The 20,591-nt window shown below is 43.3% G+C and overlaps 1 protein-coding gene across 13 annotated transcripts in view; it reads right to left on the reverse strand.

Moving 5' to 3' along the window:
• The window catches only part of FBRSL1 (fibrosin like 1), a 552,380-nt gene that overhangs the window by 395,406 nt on the left and 136,383 nt on the right, over positions 1 to 20,591 (reverse strand). For all 13 annotated transcript variants that reach the window (XM_074886838.1, XM_074886836.1, XM_074886841.1 and 10 more), the window contains exon 2: positions 7,724 to 7,924. In XM_074886838.1, coding sequence (XP_074742939.1) covers positions 7,724 to 7,924 — 201 coding nt within the window. The remainder of the gene's footprint in view (positions 1 to 7,723; positions 7,925 to 20,591) is intronic.

Below are 20,591 nucleotides of genomic sequence, written 5' to 3' on the forward strand. Positions count from 1 at the left end.
CAGAGAAAGCACTGGTAGCACCTAGTACTTTAATCACAGTGCTCCCCAGACCTTCTCTAACACGTTAGAAATGCCAGCAGCCATCTGGAGGCCTGAACAGATTGCTGTTGCCCAAGTGCTGTTAAGTGGGAGAGGTGAGTGGGGACAGACGGTAATTTTGGAGAAGTAGAAAAGCAGAGACAAAGGAGGTAGAAGCCAATGCTGCAGGCAAAGCCTCAGGGTCCTGTTCTGAGGGTCGATACCATCGTAACAGCATTATGATCCTTAAATACAAAGCAGGGAGCAGAGAGCACATGGCAAGACACTGCATCGCCATCCCCACTGCCACCCAAACTCTGCTTGGCTCTGCCACCCCCGAGCAGTCCCCACCCAAGCAGGAGCAAAGCCCCTGGCAGTAGGGTGCTGGTCCAGGTGAGCAAGGCCTGCTCAACCCCGCATGGAGCCAGCATCCCCCAGCTGCACTCCTGGACTGGGGCACGGCAAGGAGCTGCGCTCAGAGGCGGCTGAGCCTCTCTGGGAGGATCAGGGGAGTCCTACAAGAGCAGGGACAAGTAGGGCACAAGGAGCAGCAATACTGGCAAGTGAGGGTCAGCTACAAAAGGGAAACCCACCTGTCCAGACAAGTGAATAAGTATTTCACTACATCAGTGAAAAACACAAAACCACATTCTCCTACATACAACACTTCCAGCCGCCAAAACACACTTTACGTGACTCTGTTCAGAAAATAGTATTTGCAGTGTAGTAAAATCCAGCATACGCTTCTGTTTCATGCTTCAGGATTGTCTAAAAACATTTGGATTCCCCCACCCCAATTCTAAAAAATATGGTCTCCTCAATTTACGTTTTCCTACCAGAACTGCAGAGGGTTTTGAGAATCATTTTTCCAGCTTAAACAACAACTTTCTCCTGCCATAGTTCCCAGTGGTTTTATGGCACTATTTCGCACTACTCCTCCTGAAGCACAGGATGCTACAGAGATCAGTTATGGAAGCTGTGCTGCAGTTCTCAAAAGATGGCTGCAATCCCACGATGAAGTTACTTGTGCCACATCTAGAATGCAAACCTTAATTGTCTAATGTTTGGACAGCACTTTAAAGAAAAGAAACCAAACACACTGCAAAATTCCCCCTCTGTTGCAGAGTGGGCTCTGCAGCCACTTCCAAGAAACTTGATGAATTCTTGGATAAATTTAGCAAAAACTTCTTTGTAATAGCAGGGTTTCATTTGGGAAATAAACATCCAGTATTTATTTACAAAGGATTTTTCCTCCTCCTGCCACTGCTGTGTTATGCCCACTGCTTCCCCTCTACTTTGATGCAGAAAACAGAATACCAAGTACCTAACCAGGACTTAAAGCAGATTTTTAAATTAGTTCCTGACAGTGCAAACAGATTGCTATTGATTGAAATGAGGCTGATTTTAGGCCTTGGATTAGCAAACCTAATGACTAAATACTGTATTGCCCATTTCAGTACTTTGCACCGTTACTCCCCAGTGGTTTCCCAGGCAGCTGTGAAGTCTCTGCACTTGCAGATTAGCGTGAGAGAGCAAGGCAAGGCCATCTGTGTCTGTGCCGTACGGCCCTACTCAGCTGGAAATAAGGACCTCCTCCAAAATCCCCCCCGGGACCAGGCCCCGGCACTACAACCTCATTAAGAGCTTTGAAGCCAGAAAGACCGTTCACATGTTCAAAAGCGAGCACGTGCTTGAGAAGGCCTTGCTGAATCAGAGCACCACGCCTCGCCGGAACCGGCCTCCGCCGCCGTCCTTGGCTTGAGCCGAAGGGAACCAAAGCACCAACCGAAGCCACCTCCCCGCATTTCCAGACAGCCTGGCTGGAGTCAGTGGTAGAGAAGCTTCACGCAGATAACATGCTCTGTGTTAACAGCCCAACTCTCCTAGCAATCATAAATGCATGCTCAAAACTAATTGGTACAGAGCTTTCATGTCCAGATTCTTGTACTTACAAAGGTAGAAATGGATCCTGGCTTTAAGCAATACATGAAGCAACATTTTCCTGATTAAAAGAAAATGGCCTTTTTTTTTCCTTTTGCTTTGTTGTTTAGTTTCAAAGAACATTTAAATAACAATATCTGCTAAGGAAAAGGGTAACATGAATTAGAAACTAAATGAAACCGGTTTGTATAATTTCAGTGTTCAAAAGCAGTGAAATGCAAACACCAAAGCAGCACACACCAAACCAAACCAATCCCCAAAACCCACATTAAAGACAACCTTTCCTTTTTTTTTTTTGTTTTTTGTTTTTTTAAGTTGGCTGCCTAGAATTCATTTGCTTTTAATAGCCTGAGATGCTGAAAGTAATAGAGTAAGTTACTGTTGTATTTAGACCCTCTTAGACACAACTGAGCTTCCAAGAGCTACATTATTAAGACATGGAAGGACAGGCATATCCATACCTGTTCTCTGGCCCATAGACAAAGACTCCAAAGGTTATTTTTTGGACTCGCTATCCTACATGGCTGCTGAACCTCAGCTAAGAAAGGTATGTTTCAGTCTCCAATCTCTGCATCACTGAGCAAACGCTCTGCCTTCAGCTCACTAGTGGCTTCAAAAGCACATCCAAGTTTTCAATTTACCGTTTATCATTATCTGGAAAAATACAAATGAAAATCAAGCAGCTATGTACTTCTGCTGCTCAACCATCAGCACAAGGAGTATGATGCCAAAGGAAGTTTTGCACACAAGGTATTTCATCAGTGAGACGAGTAGGAACTGTTTCTTTCTACCTTGGGAAAAGCCCCATAGCCTTTCAGTACCACCACCACACACCAAATGGGGCCAAGGGTATGTAACTGGTTTGAAGACAAGCTATCAATTTTCACCTAGACATCAGAAGATCCAATGTGCATCCAGGATGGAAAATTACTTAGTGTATCACCTTTAGCTCAGATCAGCAGTAACACAGAGCAGTGTTCTTCTGGTGTGGGTGGGGGGTGGGGGGGTGGCGCAGGGAGGGTGTTATATTCATCAATGAATGTTGGATAACGAGCTGATGAGCATCACAGAAAAATCACATGAATAGGTAATCAAACATGTTAATGTAATTTAGCAGTTCCAGTCCAGCAAGAGCCACAGCAATAATATACATTAATCATCAATAACACTCAGCAGTTTGACAAAGGCTGGGGGTGAATGAGACACAGGAATTAACTCTGCTTTCCCTCCCTCCAGGGAGCTCTGCTGAAGTCACAGAGATGTCACACCTCCAGAGCAACATGACAGCGTTAGCTTTCTTGCCCTTTCCTCCCATGCTCCAAACCCAGCACGCTATTTATGAGCACTAAATACGTGCTACACCACCCTGTTCTCCTCAGCTTCTTTGAGACTCTTCCCCATCTTGGGTGATTTAAACAGTGGGTGAGAAAAGGAAGGAGGAGGTGTAAGACACTCATCTTCGTGACAAATGACTATTTGCAGAACAGAGTGTTATTACAGCCGCATTTAACATCTAAACATATTCAATACACCGTGATGCTCCGAGCTGACTAACCACAGAGCTTGAGGTTAAGTCAACTTGAAATATCGGCAACTCTTTCCTGTTAGCCCCAACTCTTTTCAGGAGGTCAGCCCATTTTTAGTCTACATACAGAGATGACAATGGGTCCTGAAGCTCAGAAAAAACCGCACTGTTCTACATGCAGGGTGACCCCAGGCAGCTCAGACACTCATAGGAATAAACAACTCCAAAACTGAATCCAGAAAAGAGAAAACCAGCTCAGCTAAGGCTAATGAAAGACAGATTCAAAGTTCAAAGGGTGACTCTCCGAAAACTAGAAGAATGACTTAGGACAACACAAGGAAGTGTAACTGGAAGTAAGAGTTTTCACCTTCTACGTACCTCTTATTTCTATGTTCCTCTTATAGTGAACTATACATCCAACCATAGAGGAATTCTTTAAAGAGGTGATGGGCTCCTCCCCGACGTGTACTGTCTCAGCTGCGCTGGGGATTCCCTTCCACAAACCTGCATTAGTCTTGGACATGGCTTTTAAAACAGGCAATGACTCAATTTCCAACAAATGTTCCCATGCTGGAGGCAACTACACGCTTACAAAGGTGCAAGCTTTACTACAGGCCACTCTGGCTACACTAAAGTGTCAGAACTTTAATCACTTTCTCATTCCTTGACATACTCCTGATGACTGTGAGAGGTTTTGCTGATTCCCAGCGTAGAGTAGCAGTTTCAAGCCATCACCTTTCCCTGTGCACATGCATTGAGAACAGCCCCAAATCCTGACAAATTTCTGGCCAAAGGACCTATGACTATTTGAAATGCCCTATTTTCCCTCTGCTTGGTTACAGCAGGAAATAAATGTGTTTGAATGACTTTTATACACAGAGTAATAGGCTGGAAAGGACAGATTGGCTCTCACAACCCTCTCCCCATACCCTAAGGTACAGAAGAACCAAATATTCAGGAGCAAATAGGAATCTGACTGCTTTGTCAAAAGGAGTGAAATATTAATCTAATTTTCTAAACAAAGCAGACAACCTGGCACTCAAATCAGCTTACCACTTCGCACCTCTCTACAAGGATTAGCAGAATGCCATAATTATAATGCCCAATTTGATTTGTTAGAGGAGGCTGCATAGAAAAGATGACAATTCAGTAGCATTGTGAAGAGAAGGGATGAGAGTATAAGGAAAGCTTCAAATTGAACAGTTATTTCTAAGCAACATCTCAATATAATTAGCATTAATTACAGTAAGCTTTCCAAATTAGGTATAAATCTATGTTTAATAACCCTGAGACGCAAAAATCACCCCCAAATTCCAGGAAACTTAATATTACAGCCAATTTGTCTAGACAGCTTGGCAGGAAATGCCAGAATTCTAGGTGTGAACTTTGTGGTTATTAAAGAAAAATTATTGAACTTGTCTATATTATTTGCATAATTAGTTTGAACTAAGAATAGCCTAGTTTATCTAGCTTAGATTTTGCTGCTACTTTCATCAACCTTACAGACCTGAAAATTTGTCTGGTTTTCACAACTACATCAGCTAGAATAATAAAAGGCATTTAAAAAAACTCCCTTTTCAATAAAAGATTAATTCTAAGTGTGACTTGTTTAAAGAGGCACCATGTATTAATGAGTCACTCATCACAGGTTTTATTTTATACTCTTTGTGCAAGCTCCTTGCTCTTTTTGGAGTTTGTTACTTACAGGAAAAAAAAAAGATTAAACAATGAAATATGAATTCAGGTTTTCATGAATGTGGCAGCAAAGACCCTATTTAATCATTGATGGCAGCCAACTACTAGCCAGAAGAAACAGGTAGCAATGTCCTCATTTTTCAGAGCTGAAATACAAGTAATCTAAATTTTTGGTAAACTAAGGCAGCAGCATATAATTACAGAAACTGGAGTTTGGCCAGTGTAACAAAACCTCTTACCCCAAAGGTTTCTAAGGAAGTGTCAAGAAATCCCTAGAGACCACAACTACTTGAAACTTAATTTTAAATTTCATGTAGAAGATGTCATTATTAACAACCTTTCCTCCCCTGCAGCAGGTAAGGAACTGGCTCACCCCAGCTCCAGGAAGAGTGGACCTCCCCGCTGCCCAGCAGAGCGTGGCCCCACACATCCACAACGGCGCAAATACCAGAAACGCACTGAACTCCCTGCAGTGTAACTTTAGACCCGAAGGAACAACTCTCTAACCCGTAGAAAGGCAGTATTTACCCAAGCCAGCCTTACACGTTAGAGAGTTTTTGGTGGCGACTGAGACCTAATGACCTCCTGCGGTGCAACTTGTTTCCATACTCAAACTGCACCACTCTCGGTTGCATCAACATGAGCATTTGTAAGGTTACTCCGGGGACCAGAACGGGAAGTGAGCCAGCTTTATGTACACTTTGCAAGGATCACTAGATTGGTGTTTGGGTCCCTTTCAGGTAAATAAAAAAACCTGACACAACAGCAGCTTTACAAAGGCAGAGGAGCTGACAAAGCACAATGCCAGAATCCTGGTGTAAACACCAGGCAGGAATACTTACTATCCAGCACTATTGCTTCTAAACATTTTAAATCAAAGCCAAGGACTTCTGGTGAAATACATGCATAGCATTTTGTGGGTTTGGATGCCAAGACAAGGATCGCAGTTACTCAAACTTTAATCGAAACTAAAATGTGCATCTATTCACCCATAATAAAAAGTAATTTTCATCTGCACAGAGTGAATATTTGTGCAAAAACTCATTGCACCTGTAACCAGAGGGGAATTGAAACCCTATCAACTCAACTACTAGCAAAAACAAACATGAAACTTGATATATTTTAACTACATCTACACCGAGGAGTCTAAAACCAAAATATTTGGTATCACTTTGGGGAATAAAAAGAAAACAAACCTAGCAAATATTTTGCTAGGAGCACATGGCCACATGATTTTCTACCTAAATGTTTGCAAGCGTAAGAGTACTAACATCTTTACATAAGTTATTTGTACGGAATTATTCCAACTATTTTTTTTAAATCAAAAGGAAGAAAACAGAAGTCTGCTAATTTGTTAATGAGAACAATTAGCCATCAGAAGAGTGGGGCCACCACCAGACCATTAGAATTTCTAACATAAAATGTGATGAGCCCTTCTGAATGAAGATGCTACAAGACAATCACGAAAGAATGTGTGTGGTGGAGTTATGCAGAGTGTTACATTAGATAACCTTCACCATCCTTTCAAACCCTAAAATACTGAAAGTCTGAAAAAACACTTCCAGGAACTGGACAATTCAATCTTTTGTTGTCTGGCACACATACAGAACTAGTTTCACAGAACAGAAGGTGTGCTTGGGTTAAATAGATCTTTTTCTGCATCACAGAGAACTATAGTTTTTCATCATACTGTACATCTTAGCTCAGAACAAATACTAAAGGTTCAAGTACACTGGTCTTCGCGCTCGCTGCCATTTGGCACCATGCTAACGGACAACTGGGAAAGTGTTTGCTCATAGATACAGGCTGCTGGGCCATGTGGATTTCAAACCGATGAATGCGCACTGGGTCACCAACAAATCTCCCTGCTGAGCAGCAGCTAAGTGATAAATAGCCTGCCAGCCACAGTACCTCTTCTTTGTCACCTCCCGGGCTCTGTACACACTGTGGTTCAGATGGGAGTCTCCACAATCGTCCCCTGCAGCATGACAACTCTTAATTCATTAATGCTCTACCACATTTTAGAAGGGCACAGGGAAAAGACTCCCCACAGCACAACTTCCTCCAAACTGACTTTCCACTTCTAAAATACTTGACTATTCTCCTTCTCAACATACTGTTTTGGAGGCACATGAATTTGATTCATGAGATGGACATATTCACGTCTGCAACCCCTAGGTGCACACTAACAAGCACGTCTTCACCCAAGAAGCCTATGATCCGATCGATGATTTCTATGTGTAAGAGCCACAAACCAATGGGGTGAATTACCACACTGCCTCACTGTTGCAGAGTAAGAGGGAATTCAGCACCTTCCTTCCTGCATCACCCCGTACACCTGGTCTTCCATTTTAGTTTATGAAACCTGCCCACAACACAGGAATTGTGCACTTGGCCAGAAGTCTAGCAAGAGACATTGTGTTCACCAGCACAAGTTACCAGAGAAGCCAGTTACATTAACAACCCCAACCTACCAGCAGGACAACACTTCACAGTGGCCAATGTCACGATACAGTCACTTCAGATGAGAAATAATGTCCCTACCTGTTTGGATAGCTTCAAAGGAAGTTTCTTCTTCATCCGTTCTTTGCCTCTTTCTGCCTCTCTCTCAGAGCTCCCAGCATCATTGTTATGGCCATTTTCACTCGGCTCAGCAGACACACAGTTTTCAGATTCTCTAGGTTTCTTTCCTGGATGCCTCTCCCATTTCTCCTTTCGCTCCTGAGGCTTTAGCGACATGTCCTTCTGTAAAGGAGGAAAAAAAAATAGTAAGGTCTTTAAGTTCTTTGAGACTACTTTTAAGAATTAAGCAGTATAAATATTGAATAAAAACACAAACAAGACAGCATGTTCTTTCCAGAGATGACTTAAGATGAATAATTAGGCACGCACAATGCAAACAGTAATTTTAGATTAGATTAGGATGAATACTCTCCAGGCTATGTGTTTGATTAATTTCAGAGATGCTGGAACTGGTTATGAAAATGAGTTTGCTTCATATTAATTCAGGAACCATACGTCAACAGCACATGAACAAATCATCATCCTGAAGGAAAACCTTTAACTGTTCAGCTGAAACAGAGGTGGGTTTTATTTTTTTTTGTTTCTGATCTCAGAAAGCAGCACATCAGACCCCCCTTGGGCCTGACAGTCTCTGATTCACAGCAGCATTCATATGGAGGAATGCACTTCTAAAGCCTACCATGCATTCAATAAGCAAGCCGAGATCAATGGGATCTCAACACATAACAGAGGTTGAACACTTCTAAGTGTTAAGTGTCTGCCCTGAATCAGGACTATAACATACAATCTAAGCACAGTTTAAAAGCGGGTATGTCATGTCATAATGATTAACATAGGAAGTGAGATCAGAGAAGGGAATTACTACTGCTATCCCTGGCATCTTTGAGGACTGAAAGCTGCACTCGTGGTGACAATGTATCAACCTCTACCCCTACACACACCACACAGAAAAAGAGTTTAAGAAATAATATGCCAAATCACTATGACATTAGTTCACTACAGTTAGATAAATTTTTTCCCCAATGCTTTTTATTAACCGCTCAAGGGTAAAAACTGTTCTTAGAATGTTTTGCAGAATCTCTATCCGAATTATTTTTTTATGTGAGGTAAATACATTAGATTAGGAGATACCTTAAAAGCACTGTTTACCATGGCAAAATTTGTCAACTTCAGCCACAGAAATGTTCTGAAATGCCTCATCCCACTTTTTCTAAATGCCTTCCTTCTGACTCAAGCAATTACATCATGGATATTTGTATCCTACGTGAATGAAGCTCGCAATACAACTTGCTCACGTCGACGCACACACCTTCAGTACTGCAAAAGAGCTCATGAAAATCATTAGCTCTCTAGTCTCTCAAAAACTAAAGCCCAACAAAAAAGAAAATTAGGAATTGGGATGAAATGCCCTGCTGATTGCTCTAGATTACTTCCCCCAGCTCTCGTTTAATTAGTGAATTGACTGCCTCAGTGTGCAACATGCTGATTCCACTCCAAATCACTCACTGCTTAAAGTTACCCTTCCCTGTGAAGCAAGATGATGCACTGACACTTCAGGGTCACAGAGACACTGAAATTTGAATCACGACAATAAAATACATACAGCTGTTTCCTATTCCAACCCAGGCTCAATTAGCCAGCACCCAATCTCTGTACACATTGTACAGGGGTCCCGTGTGGCTGGCAAGCTCCTCTTAAAGCACACAGATATACAGCAAGTTGCAGAACTCTCAAAGATACAACCCCTACCCCAAAATTAAAATAAACAACACTGTTTCAGAGGCGCAGAACACAACAAAATACAGCTCAGCTTGCCAAGTCCTTAACTAGTGAAAGAGCAAGGAAAATGATTGTCTGGCATTATTCTCCATGAATGATAAAACAAGGAATACAAATTAGTGTTTAGATGCTCACTTTGGGTTTTAGATTTAAGATAACACTCTAAAGCAGCAGTTCGAGATGCCACTTAAAGAAGGTCACATTGTCCTATTTACTGGGAGGTTGCTGAAACAGAAATCAAAATGCTAAGCTTTAGTAACTAATCAGAAACTAGTGCAATGGAAATGACATCTGTTAACTGATACTCAGCAAAACATTAGAAACAGAAGTCACCAAGAATGTGCACTTCTTCATAAAGCCAGATGCAGCTGCAACGTGACAGCAGACACATGCACGATGCTGCATGAGGTGACATGGGCCCCCAATAAGGGAGAAGGGAAGCTGTGGCAGGGGAATGACACCACCTGAGAGCACCAGCAAATAATGCACTCCTGGCTCAGCGTGTAATACTCGCTTTTAAAATGCTTTCAAAGGCAGTAAATGGCCATTTTGGTTTAAATTCTAGCTGGCTTCACATGGGGATTGGGCCTCCATTAATGCCTTAGGGAGAGGCTTCCCTCAGTACCCACAGCACATTCACTGCAGGTTTTAGATGATTCACTTCACCACGTAACTAGTCTGGAAATTTCTGGTTTTCCCCTTACTGAAACCTACAAAATTCCCTACTTAGAAATTTAGCTTTTTATCCCCATTTTGTTTGGAGGTTTAAGGTTTGTCTCATCACTGAGCTACTAGCAAAATTAATTCAGGGAATACAGTCATAGCTGGATCAAAGCCAAGCAAATAATGCATTCACCTGTAGTGCCACTTGCATCCAAGAATCTCAAGCACTTTCCAAACAGCCGTGAATTAAGACCCAAGCCTGGCAGCCAAGGCTGCTGCTTGCCTCCGGCAGGAGGAAGGCAGAGGGAGGCATCCTCAGCCTCACAGCATGTCTGGGGCAGCCATGGGGAAGGAGCCAAGTTTCTCAGCCGCATGACAAGAAAACCAATTCCACAGTCCCGTTCCTCCCCACTTCAGCAGAGGATGCAGCTCACAGGACTTTGCTTTTTCTGGGAACGCAGGACACTGAACTCAGCTTCTCCTTACTGACAGAGGGTGACAGTGGGGCTGTTTTCTATGCTGCTAAATGCAGACCTCTTTGCAGCCTCAGGAAGAGAACAGGAGGGGGCTAATGGGGTTTCTGTTCTTGCCTCCTTTGTTTCCTTTCTATTTACTCTGCTAAAAGGGCCTTCCAGCGATTGCTCTTTTACTAGAGTTTATGACCTCCAAGTTGGGGACCTCACTTAGCACAAGAGCTTGCTATTTTTGGATGTGCATCTGTGCTTATGCACAGGCAATTGCTGGAAAATTTAACCACATACAGAATGTACAGGACATCACTGCAGTGAACAACATTTATTGATGCACCTTAACTTTAATCCAGAAGTCCCAGCTGGAAGGTGAGACTGGTCTTCTGACAAACTGCTGCACTGGAGCCTTCCCCCCAGACAAGCCCAGACCAGCAGTTATTTTTGCCCTTTGCACGTCATGTAAAGCCTAGGGCCTAGGGGTTCACACAGAAACAATGTCTGAAGTCAGGCCTTGAAGTCAAAAGGTCTCCAAACCCCAAAGGCCTTGGGGTTTCTGCCCAACCCAGGAGTCAGCAGACCTGGCTACCTTTGCTGTCAGGGCCAGTAAATCCCCTTCTCCAGGGAACGCTGGTGGATCCAGGCCCATTCTCTCTTCTTGGTTCCAGGAAAGAGATTGCCAAATCTTGTTCCAGAATGTACAAAACTATTTTGTTCCTTACTACTCACTGCTCTCAGGGCTGTCTCCTACCTGTCCTCACTTAGGAATCTCTCTCACACCTTCCAGGGCAGGCTACAGCCTCTCCATCTGCAGCCCCTCGTCTGTCTGGGCTGCAGACGGAGAGCAGATGGTTCTAATTGGCTGCATGGTTACAGATAAGGAAGAATTAGACCTTTCTTTAGAGCCTCTTTCCTGGCAGTTACTCCATGATACATACAGATTTTATCTCTCCATTTGATTATTTGGATATACAGATACAAAGAACACTTCAGTTGAAAATGTAATTGTGGTACCCCCTCCAGCTCTACCTGAAATACCCTGCACACCAGTAGCTGTGAAGATCCACTGGGAAAGACCTCAGCACAGACTTACAACCCAAGTATGCAACCTAGACTCTGCAACAGATTTCAGGAGTCCACAATAAAAATCTCTGAATTATTTTCATCGCTATTTGGCCCAAGCTACTTAAAGTTATGCAACTGCAACTCTGCTTGCAGCATAGCTGGTGACACCCGTAATCTCTGGGAATACTCCTTCCCGAAAAGACATTTTTCTGTCACTGAGGCACAGCTGCAACCTCCAAAGACACTCAAGGTGCACACTGCTCAGTTTATAAAACTGTGAATAATACAGGTGCACAGCCCTCGGCTCTGGAATGAGACCCTTCTTACCCCTAAAATGCCACAGCAAGACACTTCTGCACAGCAGACTCCACGCTGTCTGTTTGATCAGGAAATAACGATCAGCCCTGGAGGACCCTGGCACAAGCTCACATCCACAGCCATCCGCTGGCTGGAGTTATCACTGCCTGTTTGCTCAGCCCAGCTCAAACTCTGCCTTAATCCTCTGAGTTTACACAGCTCTTTGAGATCTCAGAAAGCATGTAGGGGGAGGCTGGGGTTGTAAATACCTTTCATACACAGGGAACACTTAAAAGAACCTGAAAAAAAGTGCAAAACCCACACAGCTAGATGAAAAACCTCAAGAGTGCTGCTGGGGTGCAGAGGACAAAAATAACACCTACAGTTAATAAAATAACTACCCTCAGCCCTCAAGCATCCGTTTGAAATGCAGCCCTAGTGCAAAATCAAGTCCATTACAATCCCCCATCCCCAGGGCCCATCGGACACTGCAAGGCTCAGACACGCAGCCAAGGACTGGTTACACTCTGCTCCTGCCAGACTGCCTCTGCCGACTTTACAAGATTATATGGGCTGATTTCCCAGAAGGGAAACAGCCTCCAGCTTCTCTCTCCACAACTCTTCACTGCAGCACTTACTCCTTAAGTTGGGGAACACGAAATATCCCACTGAACATCAAACAGGAGAAGGATCCACGCAAAGGAAATAAAAAACCCACTGCTGTATCTAAAACTGACCCTGCTTGTCCTTGTTTCTGCCTCCAGCTTCTCTTGGCAAAATTGCAATGGAAAAGCCCCTGAGGATCTAAGCACCATCTCTTCTTATATCAACTTTATAACGCAATTAGCAGTAGGGCTGTCAAACGTGTTTGTTTAATAGTTCAGGGAGAGATCCTGGCTCAGAGAAGAACTGAAACAGATTTATTTTTAATTAGGTTACTTTTAAATTATTTCTATTGACCTGATACCCAGTTTATAGAACCAACATAGAAACAAATGCTGACTTAATAGTCTTGTGGTTTCTAAGTAGACAAAGCACGTTACAAATACAGACGGGATCACTACTAAGGGAAATCTGCTGTCCATTTAGTTGCATAAAGGTGACACAGGAGACAGTAATTCAGTTGGAAAGATAATATTGGAGATATACATGAGAAACATACATGAAAGAAATTAGCTTTAAGGCACAGATTTGAAGATGGGTCCATAGAGAGAAACACCAGTGTGAGAACAGGAGCCAGCACAGGAAAAAATGAGTAGCCAATAGGCAAATGACAAGAGGTGAATAATAAGGAGAGAAAAAAGGAAGAAAAAAGGAATGGGATAGAAAGTAACTCTACTAGAGGCTATCAAGTAGGACCACACCAAGGTGACTGAATTTGAACTCTACGTGGTGAACAGGCAGCAAATCCATGTGGACATCTTAAAAATGAGCAGGAGCACACTTCAGTGATGGGAGGAGAACTTTGGGAGCTCAGCTCTGCAGAGCTACGGGCTAGGAGCATGCAGCGAGGGCAGTGAAGGGGAAGAAGCCACGGAGGTAGGACTGGCCGGCAGCTCAGCACAGCAGCTCCTCGTTGGCAGCAGGCCAGCCTGGCTGCGCCCTCCCCAGAGCTCAGGGCACTTTGGGAGACACTCTGGTGGCATCTCCAGTCGGCAGGCTGTAGTTCTCACAGATGGGGAAGTTCTCACTTTTCCTGTAATACGACACACACCTGTTTGTTTTACTTTCCTGCCCTCTCTCCTCCCCCTCTGCGAACTTCACTAAAACTGTAACTCAAGCCCCTAGCCTTTCAGCCAAACCCACTAAAGCTTCTTTAAAAGGCAAAAAACAGTCTAGATTTGAAGTCACTCTCCTGCTTTGACCCTACATTCAAGCAATGCAATCAATATCAATTAAAATGATTGCAAATGAAATCCTTGCTTGTTTAACCTTAGACTGCAATTCTCCTTTTGTAGCTGACATATTCCAGATGAGCTTGGGTCTTGCTTTTTAAAATGCATCACGTTTGCTCTGACCCTGTCACATGGTTAGCTCAAGAATAAGATGACTTTTTGACAAGACAGCTTTGGAAATGTTACGACATTTGAAGCTGCCACTGGTTTGCAGGTTTATGATACATGATTTAACTTAAAAATAAAAGCGGATGAACCAAGAAACTCACTGTAATTGAAACAGTCAAATTTATTACCAGAGGCTGCGTTCCTGTCACCTGTGAAGAGCAAGCTGCCGGTACTCCACTTAATGCCCACTTGTTCTGTCTCCCAAGAATTAAGACCTTTGCTGCTAGGACCTTGAAGACACCATACCAAGTAGAGACACCTTGGACAAATGTTACCTCAACACAATGTAGCCAAAAATTACATAAGGGAAGGTCAGTATCACTCTGCTTTTAAATGCATTTCAATCCACAATGATTTTACAAGGTTTTGAACGGTCTTTTTACTTGCATGAAACCTGAATAAAGTGCTAAGCAGTAATTGTTTTAAAAAGTTGGGGAGAAGGGAGTTGGTACTGTGCTCTTCGTTCTCAATTACTCAAGATATAAAACAGCCCACACCCTCCTGGTAGTACCAAGAACCTAGAAACAGTATTTAAAAGTAACTTAGGGACAATACAAGTAAGAATGTATAAAGCAAATACCTTCTCTTTAGTAAGAGGTCAAGGAAATCTCCATGAATGTGAGCATATGGTTGTCCATGTTTTTGGTATAAACCTTCTCCACCATCACCCACTGGGGAAACGGATACACAAAATCTACCGTTTTAAGCCGCACTTTGCCAGCTCAACAGGAAGCCAGCCGTGGCTTTCTCCCTCTCCTCCAATTTCCTCTTCAGAGCCTGCGGGTGCCTCACTGCAGAGAACTGTACCCGTCTTCCTCGCTACCTACTAACAGACATACTGTACAGCTATTAAAACTCCCACAGGTGCTTGCTGTCCATCAGAAAGGAAATGATCCCATTTTAAGCCATCAGTATTTCCTCTAGTGATGGCAGTAAATGCCCGACGAGTGCTCGCAGAATTACTGTCAGCGGAAAGTGTGTCAGAGAGCAGGGGAGCTTAAATGATTGAAGAGAAGCTGGGGCACCATTTTCAGGTAGATGAAATGAGGCATATTGCAAGCCCAGCCTGCCCAGCTTTTACAGGCTGCAGGAGCGCTGAAAAGCGCTGCTGTTCATGCACCACAAGGCCAACCTGCCCAGCTTTCACAGCAGATAAAAGTATGTTTCGGCTGAAGCTGCTTTCAGCCAGGACTGGGAGCTCAGCCTGCCCAGTTCATGTAGTGCATGAAGGAGTTCGAAAAGAGCTTGTGCTTAATCTGACAGCACCTACTTCAACTTATTTGAGCGGCATCGCCACACGGCTGGGTACGAATGCTGAGCACAGAGTGCATGCCTCCTGCAAACTCCCATCGTCTGGGGGAGTGCCCTGCCGACAAGGAACAATCAGGATGGCAGCACCACCACACACTGCCCTCGCACTGCCCAACGTTTCACAAGTGAGACTATGAATAACACCTCCATTTTAAAGAATGTGATCTGGGGGACATCAATCTCAATTGACTTCCGAAAGTATCCAGTCAGTAAGCGGCACGGTACAGTGTTTTGGGAAGACATTCCTCGAGTGTGCCAACATTCAATGACACTGCTGGGCCCATGCTGCTGATAAGCAGCAATCACAAGCTTGTTTACAGAGCAGCCTTTAGACACTTAATCTGGACTAATTCCCCTTCTCCCCAGATTATTTAAACAGGCACTCATATTGAATTCAAACAGCTCCCATTGAGTGAATTAGGACCTGAAGAAGCTGCTCCTTGCTTGAAGCCAGATGTGCCATTTCATCACTCATTTCCAATCTTGCCAGGAAGGTAATACAACCCCCAGCCTCCAGCTGCACCAGCTGGCCTCAGGCTGCCAAAGGAAAAGGCATGGGGATTCTACCTGCACAAACTGGTATGGCAGCTGGATGCTTTCACCATTACCAATTTTCAGCTAAACTAGTCAGAAAAAACAGCAAGGTACTGTTGAGTACATATGCCTCCAGCCTATTTGCCACTATGGACAGGAATGCTTAAATACTGGCTCTATCTTCAAACTTGATAACAAAAGGAGAAGACACCACTACTTCAACCTCTGCTGAGGGAGATGTCATGCTTCCATGAGCTGGACTCTGGAAACGGAGTTGAGCCAACCTGAGGCTGGGCAGATGGACTGGGCATATGGCTCATTTACCAAAAGCAGAAACCTAAATGGGTCTCCTCCATCTATACTTCTGCACTGAAAGTTTTGATCTTCATAGTGCAAAGCATATAGCAACCACGTTATGATTGTACTGACTACCATGTGAATAGCTTCATATTTGAGACTTAAAAGATATAGCTATAACCTTATGTAGCTTGGTTATGAATTCAATAATCTCAGGTCTAATTGCTTAATTAATTCAAAGCTTCTACCCGCTAAATACAAATACAAAGTTTTAATTTATTTTCTAGGATCCCTGATTCAATCACATGTGTTGTCTCCACTCATTTTATGATACATACTTTTAAAACATAGCCATGAAAAATGTACTGCTCTTAAGGCAGTAGCACCTACAGAATGAAAGCTCCAGATGAATCTCCCCTGTGGTGACAGCCTCAAACACGTTCGCTCCGCAAGTAGCTGCGGACGTTTTGAGACTCTGCCTCCCGACTACACTCTTTATTACCACGATCCTAGGAAGGGTGTCGTTCCCAAAGACGCTGCAGAACCGAGGTATGAATGTTCTTCAGCCACAGCACAGCAGACTGCAAGCTTAGCTTCAACTGCAGTTTGACACAGCTTGCACAAAGCAAATGAACACTGTGCTGAAGGAGATGAACGCTTTCAAATTCACTTGTGCCAACTCTACTGCAGGGGTGAGAGTCTCCAGAAGAAAAAACAGCCATATCCTGATCCCTGGTGATGCATGATAAATTAATTTATGTTTAAACACTATGACACTAGAGGCATTTTTTACCAACTCCACAGTTGCCCTCAGTGGTAGGCAACAATTTTCAGTTCAGGTCTAGAATGTGTAGTAATTAATTAGTCCTCTGGTAGTTTCTTTGGCTAGGAAGCAAATGAGAAGAAATATAATTGATCCAACAACAAGAAATATGTAGAAGTCAGTCATCGGCAGAAACAGCTGCCCATAGCATATTACTTCAACCTAAGGGGAAAATCTGTGAGTGAGGTGACTTCTAGCAGGATGAAAATGCGTTTCTAAATATCTAAATGTCACATGCACTAATGAAAAGTCCAGGACGGTGCATCTGTGCCACCCTCGTCACCCTTGATCCTCCTCAAACATGCTGCTGGAGAAATGTATTGCACAACAGAGGCCCACAGCTGTCAGTCTCGCCAGCAGCTATGTTCTCCCATGTCGAGTGGCTTAGCACACCATGTGCTCATGAGCAGCTCATCTATAACTGGTTTGCTAGAACAAACAACAAGCAACCAAATGTTTCCATATATCCTTAGGGCTTCCTAGAATAGTTCAAAATATTCCGATATCTGTGTCAGGAACGAAACATTCATTTATATCCTAGGCAATCACTGAGAAAGGGGAAATATACACCATAGTAGCAGGCAATTTTGATGTGTTCCATGTTACAAAACATTTTTCAATCAGAGAGCTCAAAGGTCATTAATAGATTTTCATATGTTTACAGACAGCAGCAATTTCAAGCTCTGTAATTTTAAAACTGCATGTCAGTCTCTCAACTTCCAGCTGTTATTTCAACATTAGATAATGAACACAATGCAAAGGTTACACAATCAGTTGAACCAGCTTATGCTGTAGATCCAGTCACACAAATCATTATTAAATTCTAATTACACATATATTATTTTACAACTCTTATTAGAACAGCAGGGCAAATCCTCTTTTATGAGGAGATCAACAGTTTAGAAAAAGAGGCCAGAAAGGCTATTCTTTTAATGTGACAGTGAGTTGCTCCTCTCTCTCCCTCCATCACCTAAACCACTGTTGATTTATGAGTCTCAGAAACAAAGCTGCACCTTGTTAACTGGCTGCACTATTTGGTGCAGCTATCAGCTCATATTTTGCTTAAGTGCTTTATAGATCCCTAACATACAGACATTGATGCCTACTTAAAATAATCATCTTTGATCAAAGCATTTAGTGGTTACCCAGTGTACTGTCTGAATATGCTCCTGTTTTTCCTTTATGTAACTACTTTGAAACTGAGAAGACACCCTCCAAAAGTTAGAGTTTCCTCCTAAGGAGAGTGTTATCTAACCTAAAGCTTTGCAAGACATCAGGCTTCCGTGCCATAGATTTTTAATTTATTACTAGAAGAAATCACTGTAATCATCCAATCTGACCCTTTTATCATGCAGTCAAACGAGCAAAATCACTCAGCTCTGAAGCGGTCTTAGGGAAGTTTTGGAAGTGCACCAGCAAACTACACCATTACCAAATAACAAAAATCAGCAAATTATGTTTTGCTCTTGTCTCTCATTTTTTTTCTCTCTATTCCCAGGCAGTGCAAAGTCTTACCCACTCTGGTTTATTCTGCCCAAATCCAGCTGTCAGTCACACAGCATGTAACCTCAATGGGAATTGAAGAATCTCATCCCCAAGATTCAGCTTTGAAGCAGGACAGACCAGCAACGTCCCTTTGTGCGAGTGAGGTCTCCTGCGGTGACAGCAACGCTACCCTGGCAGAGTGATGTCTCTCTAATCCCCAGTGCATCCTTAGCCAGCAATGAATTTCACACTGGGAAATTCCATGCTTTGACATTAAATAATTCCAGCTGGGATTTTCAAAGGATAAGAGATAGGACTCCAATCCCATCACATTCCAATAGGAAGCCCTTAAGGTTTGGTTTATTTTCTTTTTAAAAAGGAAACCCATATTTCATTCGCATTTCCATCCCAGTTTCCTCTGGGAGATGAAATTGAAAGCAAGAAAGAGAGGGCAAGAGCAGTGCTAATGGGAAGACAGACCTTTTATGAGACTGACAAACGATACCACCAATTCTCGGGTACATCAGTTTGCAACATGTGATACAATAAGGAACAGATAAATCAGCACATTCATTAAGGTTCCTGAGAAAAAAGGAGGATCGGTACTTTTGTCTGGTTAGTCTCACTTGCCGCTAAGGAAGAAGTAACCAAGCAAACACTACCAGAACAGGAGACAATTAAAGCTCAAGAGCGAAAAAAACCAGCAAGCTGTGGAGAGGAGAACATGTGCAGAATCAAAATGATGTGATCCACTTATCCAAGCATGTCAAATAAGGCCTCAGGCAGGCAGAGCTGACAGGACAATAACCCACTGCAGAGAAAGACCTCAGCAGAGCAGGTGCCGTCAATCACTCCTCCTCACCAAATCCAGAGCAAGTGGAACAAGTTTTCATCGGCTTTGCTACTCTCTTTCCATGATGTTTAGAGGATTGGGGTTTTCCCCCATCCAAGCAGTGCTAAGCTGGGCCTCTTTGCAACCATTTCCTCAACCCATGCTAAATTTCAAGTTTCTCTTCACGTTTAGTTTTCAGATCCAGAAACCTCTATCTGCACTTCACAGACCTGAAACCAAAGGCTGGCTCGTTTGTAGGACCGGTTTTCCTCCTGTCTGGAGCAAGGCTTTCCCAGTCAGAGCCTAGAGAAAGGGGCATTCATGCAAGATTTTCCATTTGCTGCTAGCCCTCCATTTTGAAACGCAATAGGGAATTCAAACGTGGTACAGAGCAGAAACTTTCATCACTGCTAACCCACTCAAATTAGTTAAGGGCTCTTGTACATCTCATGGTTCATGTCTCTGAGGGCTTCACTTTGCTTCCCATTTACTGATCACAGCACCTTGTCAAAGGTAAACATCACAGAGCGAGAAACACAGACAGCACCCAAATCCAGCACCATGCACACAGTATTTATTTGTTCAAACAGGCATAATTCTTTGGCAAGAACGAAAAAAAATCCAGTCAATGTGAGAAGGGTTAAGACAGAACAGATGCAACCAGAGACACTAGAGAACAGCCTGCATGGAAGCAGGGCTTCTTGTGATTACTTCTGTCTTGTAGCTCTTAATAAGCCACATCACAGCTGACATCTCCACCAGCTATCTGCTTCCTTATGTAGATAACCAGAAACAGAAAAGCTGACATGGCAATTATATCACACACACACACACTACCTAACAACTCTCACTGCTACAACAGCACGAGCAATGAAGAACAAGCACATCCTGAATTCTCATCCAGGCTCTGACACCAACTCTCAGTGCAACCATATGCAAGATACCTGGTTTAAAAATGGGTTTTAAAAGTGCTCATAAAACCAGGTAAGAATTGCAGCACATCTCTCTCAAAGGTGTTACGATAAAAAGAACTTTCAAGATGAAAAAGAGCTGTAAAAGCATTTCACAACTACTGTTTATTAATAAAGCTCTAATCCCCCTCACAGTGGTAACCCAGGAGGCTCTTGGTGCCCACCCATTCCCGTGGCACATCGCACCCGAGCAGCGTGACCCCACGCACGAGTGTGAAGCCCGTGGCCAGGTGGAGCGCGGCGATGCTCAGCGGCAGGGCAAGCATCCTCACTGCCACCTCCATCTCGGGAGGCTGTTGCTA

The sequence above is a fragment of the Strix uralensis genome, chromosome 17, assembly GCF_047716275.1.
Source record: "Strix uralensis isolate ZFMK-TIS-50842 chromosome 17, bStrUra1, whole genome shotgun sequence".
In the NCBI taxonomy this organism is placed as follows: Eukaryota; Metazoa; Chordata; class Aves; order Strigiformes; family Strigidae; genus Strix; species Strix uralensis.